Below are 13606 nucleotides of genomic sequence, written 5' to 3'. Positions count from 1 at the left end.
AGAATAGTTATGAAAAGCCATAACACTTTGAAAACCATTTTCTTCTTAACCAAAAGTTTCTGGGCTACATTGTACCCTGGAACTGTGCACAACTCCCAGTGATTGACATGTTAAAGTGACATGTTAAATTGCACTGATTAAAACATCTCTCTTTTGTGTAATGCCTTATTTATTGGCAGAAATGTGTAATATTTTGTAAATACATTTGTGGATTAGTGTCTCAGCAGTTGTACTGGTTATTTCATGCAAGGTTAAGTGGCCAGATGTTGCATTGAATTGTAATCTTTTTCACAACATTGGCATGTGGGTATTACAGCAGTTTTCTATCTGGAAATTCCAAAGAGATATAGTTAGTGCACACTTGTTTGGGAATGAAAACAAAGAGTGCCAGAATTTGGTTCTAAAAAGTATAGCTGGAGAGGATTAATGCAGGGGTATTTCAGCAGTGACTTTGTAACATTTTTCAGATGAGAGAAATTGTTATATTTTATCAGTTCTATATATATATGTGGGTTTCTTCAGAGTCTTGCCAGCAAAAAGAAAAAAACAGAGAAATGAAAGCTATTATTCATTGTGCTCATTAAAACAAACAGAGTTTGCATTAGTTGCCATTAGGGCAGTTTTAAGACCATCTTCTCACATAGAACATAGCCCAGTTCGAAAAAAACCTCATTTGAGGGAGGAGCTCATTGATTTGTCATTAGTCAACTTGTTCTGCTATTAAGAATTGTTTTATTTTGTACATCATAATAATACCAATGTAGCATTATAGTAAATACTAAAAAAACAAACAAGTTCTGGAAGAGATAGCAACCCTCATGCTTCAAGGCTTCAGTCAGCCTTTAATTATTGAGAGTGTTAAAAGGAAACTTTCCGTGGGACAGGCAATCCCCTAACTGCCTACTTCACTGTTTCTTAACATCTTTCTCGGACTCAGCTGGTACTAGCATCTCTTGGAGAAAGAATACTGGACTAGATAGACCACTGGCCTGATCCAGTATGGCATCTCCTATGTTTCTTTGTACATACACGTAAATACTTTGTAATGAATGCATCTTGTCAGTCTAAAAATAAATAGGAATAAAAATGCAAAGCTAAAGAGAGTACAATTCAACCTTAATAAGGGATTCTTTACAAATATTACAGCTGCTTATTTACTTCTGTCTCACAGGAACAGCAACTGGTACTGTCCCAACGTCTGTGCTGTCCTACTCGGACTACATATCCAGGCCCGAGGACCATAACAGCAATCTCCGCTTTGACAAAGATGAACGAGAGAAAATGTGCCGTATTGTCATCATAGACGATTCCCTGTATGAAGAAGCTGAGACGTTTGATGTTCTGCTGAGCATGCCTATGGGTGGAAGAATTGGTTCGGAATTCCCAGGGACTCAGGTTACTATTGTGCCTGACAAAGATGATGGTAAGACTTAATTTATCAGGATGGTATTACCAGTGAGGGACAGAAATGGCATATAATATGGCCCTTCAATCATGATGTAAGAGCCGGGTTTATTGGACTTCCTCTCTCCCTCACTTGATACAAATGCATGATCATGGCCTTCAGGAGTTTTGAAAGTATAATTAGGGGGATAATAGTTTTTTTAAAACGGTCAGTATTGCTATTTTAAAATTCAAGAACATGGAGTCATTGTAAAATTAGCTGGGTGTTGGGAACTCACCTTTCCACTCTCACAGAGTTCACAGTTTCTGGAGGGTGTGATCTGGGAGGTCACACCAAATGGAAGTCGAGAAGCAGGACAGAGCCACTCCCAGGCACTGCTCTGTGCAGCATAGCCAGCTGACAAGGAGAGAAGCTGGTTGGGGGGGCAGCAGTCCACTCCCTGCCCAGGCTCAGCTTCTGGGGACAGGGGCTGAACGTTCCCGGGGGGGAGGGGAAGGGGACTACAGCTTGCTCAGCCGCTGTCCCCAGAAGCCATGCCCGGGCAGGGAGCGAACTGCTGCCCATCCCCAGCCAGGCTCGCTCCCAGGCAGCTGCTGTGGGCAGCATCCCAGTGCAGCTGGAGAGGCTCTGGCTCCTGCCCCTTCCTCTCTGAGTCTGGCCCTGCCCCTGCCTCTCCCCGCCCAGCGCTACTGCCAGGGAGCAGGGTCGGGGGGGAGGGAAGCACAAGACTGCCCCTTCCCCAGCGCTTGCCTCCTGTGGGCGGGGCTCCCCAATTCACACGGGCATGGGCCCCGTGGGCCCAGTGGATAATCCACCACTAAATAAGCCATACATCTAGTGTCATTATTAAGACTATTATTTTGAATGTGTAGCAAAGTTATGAATTTAAGCTCCTAGGCTCACTTTTTGAAGGTGTTGTGGAGGTTTCTTTTGAGGATGAGGACTGAGGGGTTAGATACGGAGTGATCATTCTGTGAAAAGTGTTCACCCACAGGTGATACAGTGTCCTACAAATGTCACAGCTTCTGATGTACCTCACTCATCCAGTGCACTAAATGCTCCCATAGCAGTTCTGTGGGTGAAACCAGACAACCACTATGCTCTCGAATGAACTCTCATAGAAAAATGATAAAAGACAAAAACACCATATCAGTGTCAACTGGATACCATATTCTTCACTTTTTTGTACAGTGTTTCGGTGTGCTGTTAAACTGGTCCACTTTCCCATCCAGACATTGCTGCATTTCAGTGCCAGGCAAAATCATTCCTGTATTTCTATAATTTGTAAATGTGTTAGGATCCATTGGTACCATAAAAATATAAGATATTATGAATTAATTAACAGACCCCAAAATAAACAAAAAATGAAAAATTGTATTCACCATTGCTAACAGTAAATACTTTGTTCAACATGAGCTTGCATTTAATACATTCATTTTCACTAGTGAAATATTATTTTGGTAACTAAAAGCTCATTTCACCATCTTCACTCAATCAACTGAATAATCAGGCTTAGCAATATTCTTTAGACACAGAAATTGTACTTGTATGAAGTGTTTAGTCATCTAATAAACAAACTGATCCAACATTTCTCTGAATAAAAAAATTAAGTGGCCATTAAAAAGTCCAAACAAACAGATTCTGCATTAAATACAGCAGATGTTAAATCTTCCCCATAAAATAACCAGATTGGAACAATTTGCATTGAATAATCACCAACACAATGGTATGTAGGCTTATTGTCTTAACCATCTACTTAGGGTACATCTACACTACAGCGGGGAGTCGATTTAAGATACGCAAATTCAGCTACGTGAATAGCGTAGCTGAATTCGACGTATTACAGCCGACTTACCCCGTTGTGAGGACGGCGGCAAAATCGACTTCTGCCGCTTTTTGTCGGCGGCGCTTACTACCACCTCCGCTGGTGGAGTTAGAGCGCCGATTCGGGGATCGATTGTCGCGTCCCGACGGAACGCGATAAATCGATCCCCGAGAGGTCGATTTCTACCCGCCGATTCAGGCGGGTAGTATAGACCAGGCCCCAGTTGCTTTTCATCTGTATATAAACAAATAAATCAGTTAGGTAAATAGAACAGCATAAAGCGATTGTATCAGAATTTACAGTACAGTGCCGCTTGTAATGAATAGTGTATAATCTTGCTCCCAAACGCCCTGTATTAAAATCCACAGGCCAGATTCTGCCCTCACTTACTCTCATGGAATACCCTACAAGGGGAATCCAGGGGTATAATTTAGTCGCACTTCTTCATAAACCACTTTGCAGTCAAGTATAATTTTTACCATGGTTAAATTCTTCCTAGGAAATGCAGATGCATCTGCCGTTGAAGTCAGTGAAGGTTGTGTATGCTCATATAAGGGCAGGATTTGGCTCACCGTGTTTAAAGAGAATGGTAGTTCACAACAAAAGAGAGCATATTTTAGACTGTATGCTGTCATTTTAAAATAGATTCTTATTTCTGTACACTTATGTTCAGAGCACCGTGAGAGTGCACAGCTCATGTACACTTAAAGATAAGCTCAGGCCAAGTTCTGTTGCCACACCTCTACACCCAGTTGAACACCTCAGATTGCTCAGGTGAAAATCAGAGCAGAATTTGGCCCAAGGTCATTGCCTCAGTGAGGTTTAAGTCTGAGTCAGACAAATATGATATAGAGGAGCAATGCCCACACAAACAGGTGTGGAGACATTGTCTGCAAGAAGATCAGGGAAGAAAGACCAAGCATATAAAGACTGGGTTCAGAGGTGCACTAATGATCACTTAATGCAATGATCTAATTTTACTATATTTCTCTCTGGATGCCAATCCACTCAGTTTAAAACGAACAGTTGCAGCACCTGGGGATTGAACTACATAGTGTTGTTATGTTGTAAAAATGGCTTTTGTGCCAATATCAAACTCTTGAGTCATCATCATGTTTAGAATCTGAAAGTGAACAGCATTGATGAATAAAATGGTAGAGCACAGCAAAAAGGAGAACATTTGTGAGAGGCTTTCTTCAGTTTAAGTTGTCGGAGAGGTTATCATCTCCCCAAGTGTTCTTTTTTTCTTCCCGAATACTTAGTGCTGCCAAGAGAGCACACTGCCACTCTGCAGGACATATGAACACTCTTCTTGCCTTATTGGAATTGCTGAAAAACCACACTGTTCACAGCAAGAAGGGCATTCAACAGATTTGTTCCACTTCACTCACATAAGGCTGGCAAGCAGCCATTCAGACTCCTCCTGCTGAACCCCTGTTAAACATTTCAGCACCATTACTGGGGAGGCAAAGGCCACAGGCTTATATCACAGCATGACTTACAGTTTATTTAACTTGTCAGAAAAAATGACCACATTAACCCTCACACCATCCCTTGTAGGGGAGAGAGGTTCTGCCCCATTTTACAGATGGGTAAACTGAGAGATGGAGAGATTTAGTGAGATGGTCACAGTCACACAGCAAGCCAGTGGCAGAGTTAGGAACAGAATCCAATTTTCCTGGGTCTTCTAATATTCTACCTGAACCACTAGCTGGCACTCATGCTGCAAGAAGTTAAACTGTAAATATCCCTAGAGGAAGCATACAGTATTCATGAGCCACCAACTCTCTATTTGTCCAATTTTTTCTGAATATTAAAATAGTCAAAGGAATTCTTTAGCTGGCCAGAGGCCTCTTTACTGACATCTTCCATTAGTAACCTGAAATGGGGCAGAAAATCAACAATGCAGTATCTGACCTGGAGTACAGACTTTGCATTAAGTATCATGATAGACATGAAAAACTCTAATATCATAGAAATGTGGGGTTAGAAAGGTCTATAAGAGATCATCCAGCCCCCTAGGTTGAGGCAGGACCAAGTAAACCTAGACCATCCCTGACAGGTGATTGTCTAACTTGTTCTTAAAAACCTGCAATGATGGGGAGTCCACAGCCTCCCTTGGTAATTTATTCCAGTAGTTACCTATCCTTAGTTGGGAAGTTTTTCCTAATCTCCAACCTAAACTTCCCTTGCTGCAGATTAAGCCCATAACTCTTTGTCTTACTTTAAATAGACATAAAGAGCAACTGATCCCGATCCCCCTTGTAGCAGCCCTTAATATAGTTGAAAACTGTTATTAGATTCCCCTCCCTCCCCCTCGGTCTTATTTTCTCAAGACTGAACATGCTGTTTTTTTTATCTTTTCTCATAGGTCATGTTTTCTAAACTTATCATTTTTATTGCTTTTCCCTGGACTTTTTCCAATTTGTCCGCATCTTTCTTAAAGTGTGGTGCCCAAAACTGGACACAGTACTCTCAGATATAACACACCTGTTAATACTCTCCAGAATGATATTAGCGCTTTTTTTTTCTTTTTCTTTTTCTTTTTTCTTTTTTTTTTTGCAATAGCACCAACACCTCCATTACTTCATTGAACAACACTGACTAAAACTGGAAAAGAGAAGACACTCTTTGTCGCCTTGGAACACAGTTCTTTTTCTGTGGCAATGAATTTATTCAGTGCTGTGAGCCATTTTATTTGCAAAATAACATGAACATTCTTCACAGTGAGGAAAAACTTGACTCAGTAACTGAGTGAAGGCAGCTAGGATTCATTAAGCTGTCAGCTACTCGGAACGGTGTGACTGTATGAGCCTTTGCAGATGCTGTAATGAAGATGAAACTTTTCTTTGCCATCTGCAAAGTAATTTGTAAACCATGGTGACCTGTGAGGATAAAGCCAGAGGCGACATTGATGAGGTGCCTTGGATCAATAGTGGAGGACAAAAGATTATTATAATATCCTATCAAACTATCACTAAAGTAATTAGTCAGAAAAAGAATCTTATCCCACAAGGCTACGTGGAATCCTATTAGTTCCATCAGCCTCTAGGGGCAGTCCATCAAAACAGGTCCTTCACCTCATCATCAGGTTGTGTGCCACAATCTCAAACTGAATGCAACAATGGTAAGGACATGAGGGATGAGTAATATCCATCCAACCTCCAAGTGCCAGCCCAAACACTGGGTGCAGCATGCCCAACGTTATGATGGTGCCTACAACCACCTCAGCATTGCCCAAGAGTAGTACCATCTGTCTGGATGGAACTATAGGAAGAGACAAGTATGACTTCCTTCCTCTGATACAGCCACAATATTTTAGATCTCTGTCATTTTTAATTTTCTACTGGGTCTGCCATGCCAAAGCATTGATTTTATGCTCTTTTCCAGCAGTTAATCTCTTTTAACAAAAAATATTAAAGGTATGGAATGGCTTCCATATGAGGAGAGATTAATAAGACTGGGACTTTTCAGCTTGGAAAAGAGATGACTAAGGGGGGATATGATAGAGGTCTATAAAATCATGACTGGTGTGGAGAAAGTAAATAAGGAAGTGTTATTTACTGCTTCTCATAACACAAGAACTAGGAGCCACCAAATAAAATGAATAAGCAGCACGTTTAAAACAAACAAAAGGAAGTATTTTTTCACACACTGCACAATCAACCTGTGGAACTCCTTGCCAGAAGATGCTGTGAAGGCCAAGACTATACCAGGGTTCAAAAAAGAACTAGATAAATTCATAGAGGATAGGTCCATCAATGGCTATTAGCCAGGATGGGCAGGGATGGTGTCCCTACCCTCTGTTTGCCAGAAGCTGGGAATGGGCGACAGGGAATGGATCACTTGATGATTACCTGTTCTGGTCATTCCCTCTGGGACACCTGGCATTGGCCACTGTTGGAAGACAGGATACTGGGCTAGATGGACCTTTGGTCTGACCCAATATGGCCGTTCTTAGGTTCTTACATTTTGGACAAACATTGTCCTACACATTTCTTGTGTCCCTTTTGTATGCAAAATACCTACATAGCCCCCTACTCTTTCTCCAGTGTTTGGCAGATGGCCAAACTAACTGATCAGGGCAAAAAATGGAAGGCTGCCTATTTATCACACATGCCCTACCCCAGGGTTCTTCACTAATATTTTATTATTAGAAGCATTAGCCATCTTCACCATGAGTGAAACAGAATGATCCGTTTATAATTCATAGATTCTAGGTCTGGAAGGGAACTCGAGAGGTCATCGAGTCCAGTCCGCTGCCTGGGACCAAATACAGTCTTAGACCATCCCTGATAGACATTTATCTAACCTACTCTTAAATATCTGTTAGGGTAACAGAAGTAATGAGTATCCAGAAGCATCTATTCAAAATCTATCTCTTGAAGGCACCAATTTTTAAAAGTTATCGCTATATATAAAATCATTGACAAGAAAAAATAAAATCTATCTACATATAAAACTATTGACAGTAACAGGTGCTGTGAGAAAGGCAAATTCCAACTAGGCCTGGTTGTCTCTATGATACCCTCCAGTGTGAGATATAATGTTAATTTGTTGCTGCGATAGACAGCCAACAGTGATTTCCTAATTTATCAACTCTTCTATTAAAGGGCGGGGAGGAGGTGAGGCCATTGTCCTGCCCTCTCCCTGATTCCTTTGCTAAGTCAAGTGCCAGCAGTAAGTACTAGAATGGTTGACTGGCTCCTATGAGGAGGTGCAGGAAAACAGGTTTCTTGAATTCCATTCTTCCCTCCTTTCCTCCCACACAGAACACACACACTTGGGGTGGGCCAACCATAATCTGATCCTGTCTCAGGGAATCTCTAAAACAGTGTGCCGTGCCAGTTAAACAAACATAGTATGCTATGGTAGCACTGGGCATACTAGTGAGCACTGTTAGCTGAACACTAAACAGGCAGACATTGGAGAGGGAAGTGTGACAACATGCTTGTTGGGCTCCATTACAGTTTGGTGAAGATGTCTTCAGTCTAGAAAAGCACTTGTCTCCATACAGGAAAAAGAACAGACTTAGGCTATGGCTACACTGGCGCTTTACAGCGCTGCAACTTTCTTGCTCGGGTGTGAAAAAGCAAGTTACAGTGCTGTAAAGCACCAGTGTAAACAGTGCCCCAGCGCTGGTAGCCGTGCTCCCAGCGCTGTAAGCTAATCCCCTCGGGGAGGTAGAGTACCTGCAGCGCTGGGAGAGCTCTCTCCCAGCGCTGGCTCCACGACCACACTCACACTTCAAAGCGCTGCTGCGGGAGCACTCCCGCGGCAGCGCTTTGGAGTTTCGAGTGTAGCCATGCCCTTAACTATTTTTTAGCAAAATATTGAACAAAATCATGAGTTGGTTCAAGATATATGATAAATGCTGTCACGGAGCGATGTATCTTACTCAGCTAGTGTCAGTAGCAAAAGTCATGTGGAAGACATGATGTTTATATTTCTCCATCATTATTCACTGTCAACTTCCTGTTCTCTAAGCCATTCGTCCCCCCCCAAAAAAAATGTTTTCCTGCCTCATAAATGGTTGTTCAAAGAAACTAAGCAGGTTCTACTATGTTTAAGAGAGAATTATATTTTTAGAAATTAAATGTGAAATAAATAAGGTGACTATGATAAGATTCTACTGATTGGTCCAAGCTAATATTATTCATGTAGAGAATAGGCTCAGAAAATGAATAATCCTGTTTTAGGTTTTCAATTTTGCTCTAGTTACAGTTGAAACCAAATGGCTTCTATTACAAAAAGACTTCTCACATTTTCTGCAGGTATTTGCTTTTATACAAAGTCAGTCAAAATTCACTCAGCGAAATCAGTCTTAGCCATCAATGCTCTAGGAATTCCTCTCTACCCTGCTCTCACTTTGCATATTCTAAAGAACAACAAACACAGGCAGGTGCATTTACTTAAAAGCCTTTATACAATCACTTGTTTATAAGTAATGGTGTGTCAGTGAAAATGTGTTTGCTTCCCTTGTTTTCTTTCTGAGTTGTGCCCATAAAGAAGTTTGAAAATGTAAGGGGAAAGAAATACTTTTCCATTTCAGAGAAAAGGGTCCCTGGTAATACTGTATCCCCAGGTGAGGAAAACCTTGTTCACCTGGATGACTTTGACAGTGAAATCCTAGAGATCAAGTCAGATAGACACCATAGTGAATCAGGTGGATGTTACAAGATATAGATCCCAAAACAGAAGCATCCAGAATACATAGTCCTGATTTGTTTTGTTTCTTGCTTTGTTTGTTTCTTTTTGCTTTTGTTCATTGCTGTTACTAACCCCACTTAGGAAGAACAACCTTCAAATTTCCCAGGCCATTTTCACTGAATCTCTTTGCCTTTGCAAATACACTTGCCTCCTTCAAATCCCTGCTAACGGCTAACCTCTGCTGCAAAGCAAACAAAAAGTGAACTAATTACTATATGAAACTAAAACTAACCTAAAAAGAGAAAAGCTTTTTAAAATGTACACCTATTGAGTCTCTGCTTGGTCTTATTTATAAAACTCTGTCCAAATCTACCCTGCCCACTCTTGTTTGTATTCAACCTCACTTGGTATTTCTTGTCTAAATCCTAGTTTGTGAGCTATTTAAGGTAGGGGCCTGACTATGTGTTCTGTGAGGCTCCTAGTATGCCTTTGAGTGTGGTACAAAATACCTACTACTAATAAATCTGTCCCATGTATTTGTCTCTCTCTGTTTCAGCAGCTTCTTGAGAATTTTGCTGTTGTTGCTAATTTCTGTGCTGTTTCTGTTAAAGCCGTCAGTCTTTGCTTCCTGTTCATTCTTTTAAAAATGATAAAAAGATTCTGAACTCATTTAATATACTTTAGGCGGTTTAGCCCAAAGGAAAGTAATGCACAGTATCAGATGGTGGCTGGAGGCAATCCCCTTCTGTGCAGGTGTGTCCCCAAATCCCAAGCATGTGTTTATTCATGGAGTGCTGCCTAATATTTTTTATTTAAATTTTAAATGAAATAACTCTCCAGATAAGTGAATGACTTGGGCGGATGGCTTGTGCAGTAATGATGATATAAATGAGATAAATCCTACAATCCTTTACTCGAACCTTAGTCAAGCAAGTGATATGTTCTAGGAATTATTTTGGGGAAGTTTTAGGGCCTGCGTTATACAGGAGGTCAGACATTAGATGATCACAATTGTTCCTTCTGGCTTTGGAATCTCTGAAAACTCCCACTGATTTCAAGGACTGCAGGATTTGTCACAAAGATGACTATTACTACTACTACTTCTTCCCCTTATGCCAGCATCTGGGGTCAGGTCCTCATATGCAAACATCTGCCATCTTTGGCCGTCTTGAGACGGCACTAAGGTCCACCTGCTTACCAAATTTGTCTCAAGGACATTTGCAATAATAATAATAATTACACCTATAAGTGGGATAATCTGGGATTCTTAAAAAGTTAACAGTGTTTTGCAACAGAACAATAAACGTGAATCCACTTATAAACAGAAAGAAGCCTCTAAAATCCATATAAAACTGTAAACAATTGCCTTGGGCAAAATGAACGTCAGCAGTCAAAACTAAAGGTGTCACAGCCTTTCTGAACTACTGTGGGGTAAATTATATTCTGAAGATGGGTAAGACTGGTGCAGAGCTCCCTTTTGCAGGATTAAGGAAACTCTATTGGCATCAGGGTTGGTCCACCAGGATTTATCTAAACAAGTCTGTTGCACTTTTAATAAAACAAAGCTTACTGTCTGATCTTGCAGCACCTCTGCACCAACCTCAGTACTCTAATTTCCCAGCTGTGCAGAGATTGGACGCATGTCATATGTGACATGAATGTTAGAACACTCCAAATTAACATGTTGCCTGTGCAGCTTTCTTTATTGTTGATACATTGGGTGCGAATAATTTGTGTAGCACTCAGAATGTGTGCTTTGCTTTTATTGGGTTCAGAGCGGCACGAGCAATTAGGAATACCAAGAGATGTGAGCTATGGGAGACACATTTAAATACTGACATTATTTGCTTGAGATACTATATGTGGAATTTTAACTGCAGCTAGTAATTTTGATTGCAAGATTAATTTATTTTTTGGTTGTGAAAGTTATGATAACAATGCTGAGATGATTGAGCTGTTAAGATTGCAGCATATACATTTGGAAAATAATCAGTTTTGACCAAATGAAAAACCACTGGCATTTTTACAAGGGGTATCCAGTCCAAAATTGTGCTCTGCATATAATCTTGACCCCTGCTTCTGTACCACTCAATAACAAAAAAATGACTTGGCAAACTAAATTCAGTGTACTAACTGCAAGCTCAGTCACGTGTGTAATTTCAAATAAGCACAAATAGCTGTATAATGGTGCTACCTACTTGCAAATGTAAAAGTCCTTCTTGCTAATGTAAACTTTCTTTAGTGAGCATAGATTTCTTCTTAAACTTTTTATTTTTTGTCCTTATTAACATACATGAACTGAGAAACTATAATTATATAAATTATGTAGACGTTTATCCTTATTAACATTAGCCCAATAAATTCACATTTCCACACAAGTATCATAAAATCTTAGTAAACAATTTCCACCTGCTAATTCCACCCTGTTTAGCCTGCAAAGAAACAAGAGGGCCTCAAGCCTGTAGACAGAAACAACATGAATACCAATATAAAAGATTTAGTAAATAATCCACAGCACACATTGTCCAGATGTAAATAGTTACTCCATCTACTGCTTATGCAGCTACCTCATGTTTATACTTGCATATTAGAGCTACCAGAAAATTTTCCCCTTTATTATTTGTCCCCTCTATAAATCATATAGGTCAGTGAAAATAGATATTTTACAAAACAGACCAGAACAATGTATTCTCAGAAATTGGGTGGGCAAACCTCACATCCCCAGCTCAGTGACCTTGAGGGAAAGTTTACTCGGGAAGTATGCACCATTTGAAGGGGGGCGGGAGTCAATGTAGTTATTTTTACTAATATTTGAAATCTTCCGAGCATATTCTGTAAGTGTATATGGGATCTGGCATGCAGGCTACCTACCCTGACATCAAAACATTTGACTTAAATGGTAAGCTCTTTGGGGCAGGGACCATCTTTTTGTCCTGTGTTTGTATAGGTCCTAGCACTGTCCTGGTCCATCACCCTGCATTGCAAGGTGATACCCCTATACAAATAAATAATAATAAAACCAAACCCCTCTTCATTTCAGTGTAGTTAGACTGAGAAGTTACTGTAAAAAAACCCTAATGGAATTCCATGTTCGTCTCTCAGTTACTTTTATAACAAGTCTGCTCAGTTTATTGCTGGCTGTGCAATCTTGCCCTGGGATCCAAGAGTAAAGCTGTCTTCTTTCTGGCTTGTGCATCATGATGCATTGTAAACCAAGAATCAGGCAAAGCACTGCACACATCTTGCAAAAGTAGTATGTTTCTTTTCATTGCTCATTGTGGTTGGTCATACTTCGTCTCTCTACGGTAGCTGGTAATGTTGGTTTAGAGGCAGAAAGATCCATTCAAATTGATATTTGCATTGATTTCTTTTTATACATGTTGCCTTTACGAGATATGATCAAGTGTGGATGTGCTTTTGACCGCTTCAAAAATTTGTCTAATTTTCCTGCTTGACTGCTGGTTAATGTTCTAATTAATATATACCCGGTACTTTCCATTCTGCTGGAAGTAAGGACAAAACTTAGATTTAATTTCCGTATCAGAGGCTATTGGGAATTAAGTTCCCATCCTCTCTCCTCTAATTACTCTAACTGTATGCCAGCGAAATCTGCAATCTTCAATCTGTGTTTGCTACATGAAAGGCTTTCTCTTATTTCTGAAAGAGAAGTCATTAAATTTGCAATGCTCTCTATTCAGACCGATTACTAGATTAAAGATCTGCCATAAGTGAGCCCCCAATCATGGGGCAGTATGTTTTCCAACCATGATGTGTGAAACACAATGCCTCCCTGTTTGTATCTTGGCTTTGCTACGTCCCCTGGGGAGCTCCTAAAAGGACTTACAGGAAATTAACTACAAAACATTAGTAAGGATTTGGTTCCTAGGATGAATAACCATGAAGAATGTGTCTGCTATTACAGATTAGGGTTACCATATGTCCGGTTTTTCCCGGACATGTCCGGCTTTTCGGCAATCAAACCCCGGTCCGGGGGGAATTGCCAAAAAGCCAAACATGTCCGGGAAAATGCCGGCCGGGCACTTCCCCTCCCACGGCGGCACTGCTCCTCCCGACTCTTTGGCTCTGTTTAAGAGCCGGGCTGCCCAAGCGCTACTGGCTTCGGGCAGCCCCCGTTCCTCCGGACCCTGCGCTGCCGGAGCCCGGGAGGGGAAGTGCCCGGCTGGGGGCGCAGGGTCCGGAGGCAAGGGGGCTGCCCGAAGCCCAAT

The 13606-nt window shown here is 41.0% G+C and overlaps 1 protein-coding gene across 4 annotated transcripts in view; it reads left to right on the top strand.

Annotated features, from left to right (window-relative positions):
- FREM2 (FRAS1 related extracellular matrix 2) overlaps nucleotides 1-13606 on the top strand; it is a 198539-nt gene that overhangs the window by 119622 nt on the left and 65311 nt on the right. For all 4 annotated transcript variants that reach the window (XR_004644122.1, XM_034758572.1, XM_034758573.1 and 1 more), the window contains exon 6: nucleotides 1172-1423. Coding sequence is in view for 3 of the 4 variants with exons in the window: in XM_034758572.1 (XP_034614463.1) it covers nucleotides 1172-1423 (252 nt within the window). In the remaining variant the exon portion in view is untranslated. The remainder of the gene's footprint in view (nucleotides 1-1171; nucleotides 1424-13606) is intronic.

The sequence above is a fragment of the Trachemys scripta genome, chromosome 1 (genome assembly GCF_013100865.1).
Source record: "Trachemys scripta elegans isolate TJP31775 chromosome 1, CAS_Tse_1.0, whole genome shotgun sequence".
NCBI lineage: Eukaryota > Metazoa > Chordata > Testudines > Emydidae > Trachemys > Trachemys scripta.
The sequence above is the reverse complement of the archived record's forward strand: the minus strand, read 5'-3'. Positions and strand labels throughout refer to the sequence as shown.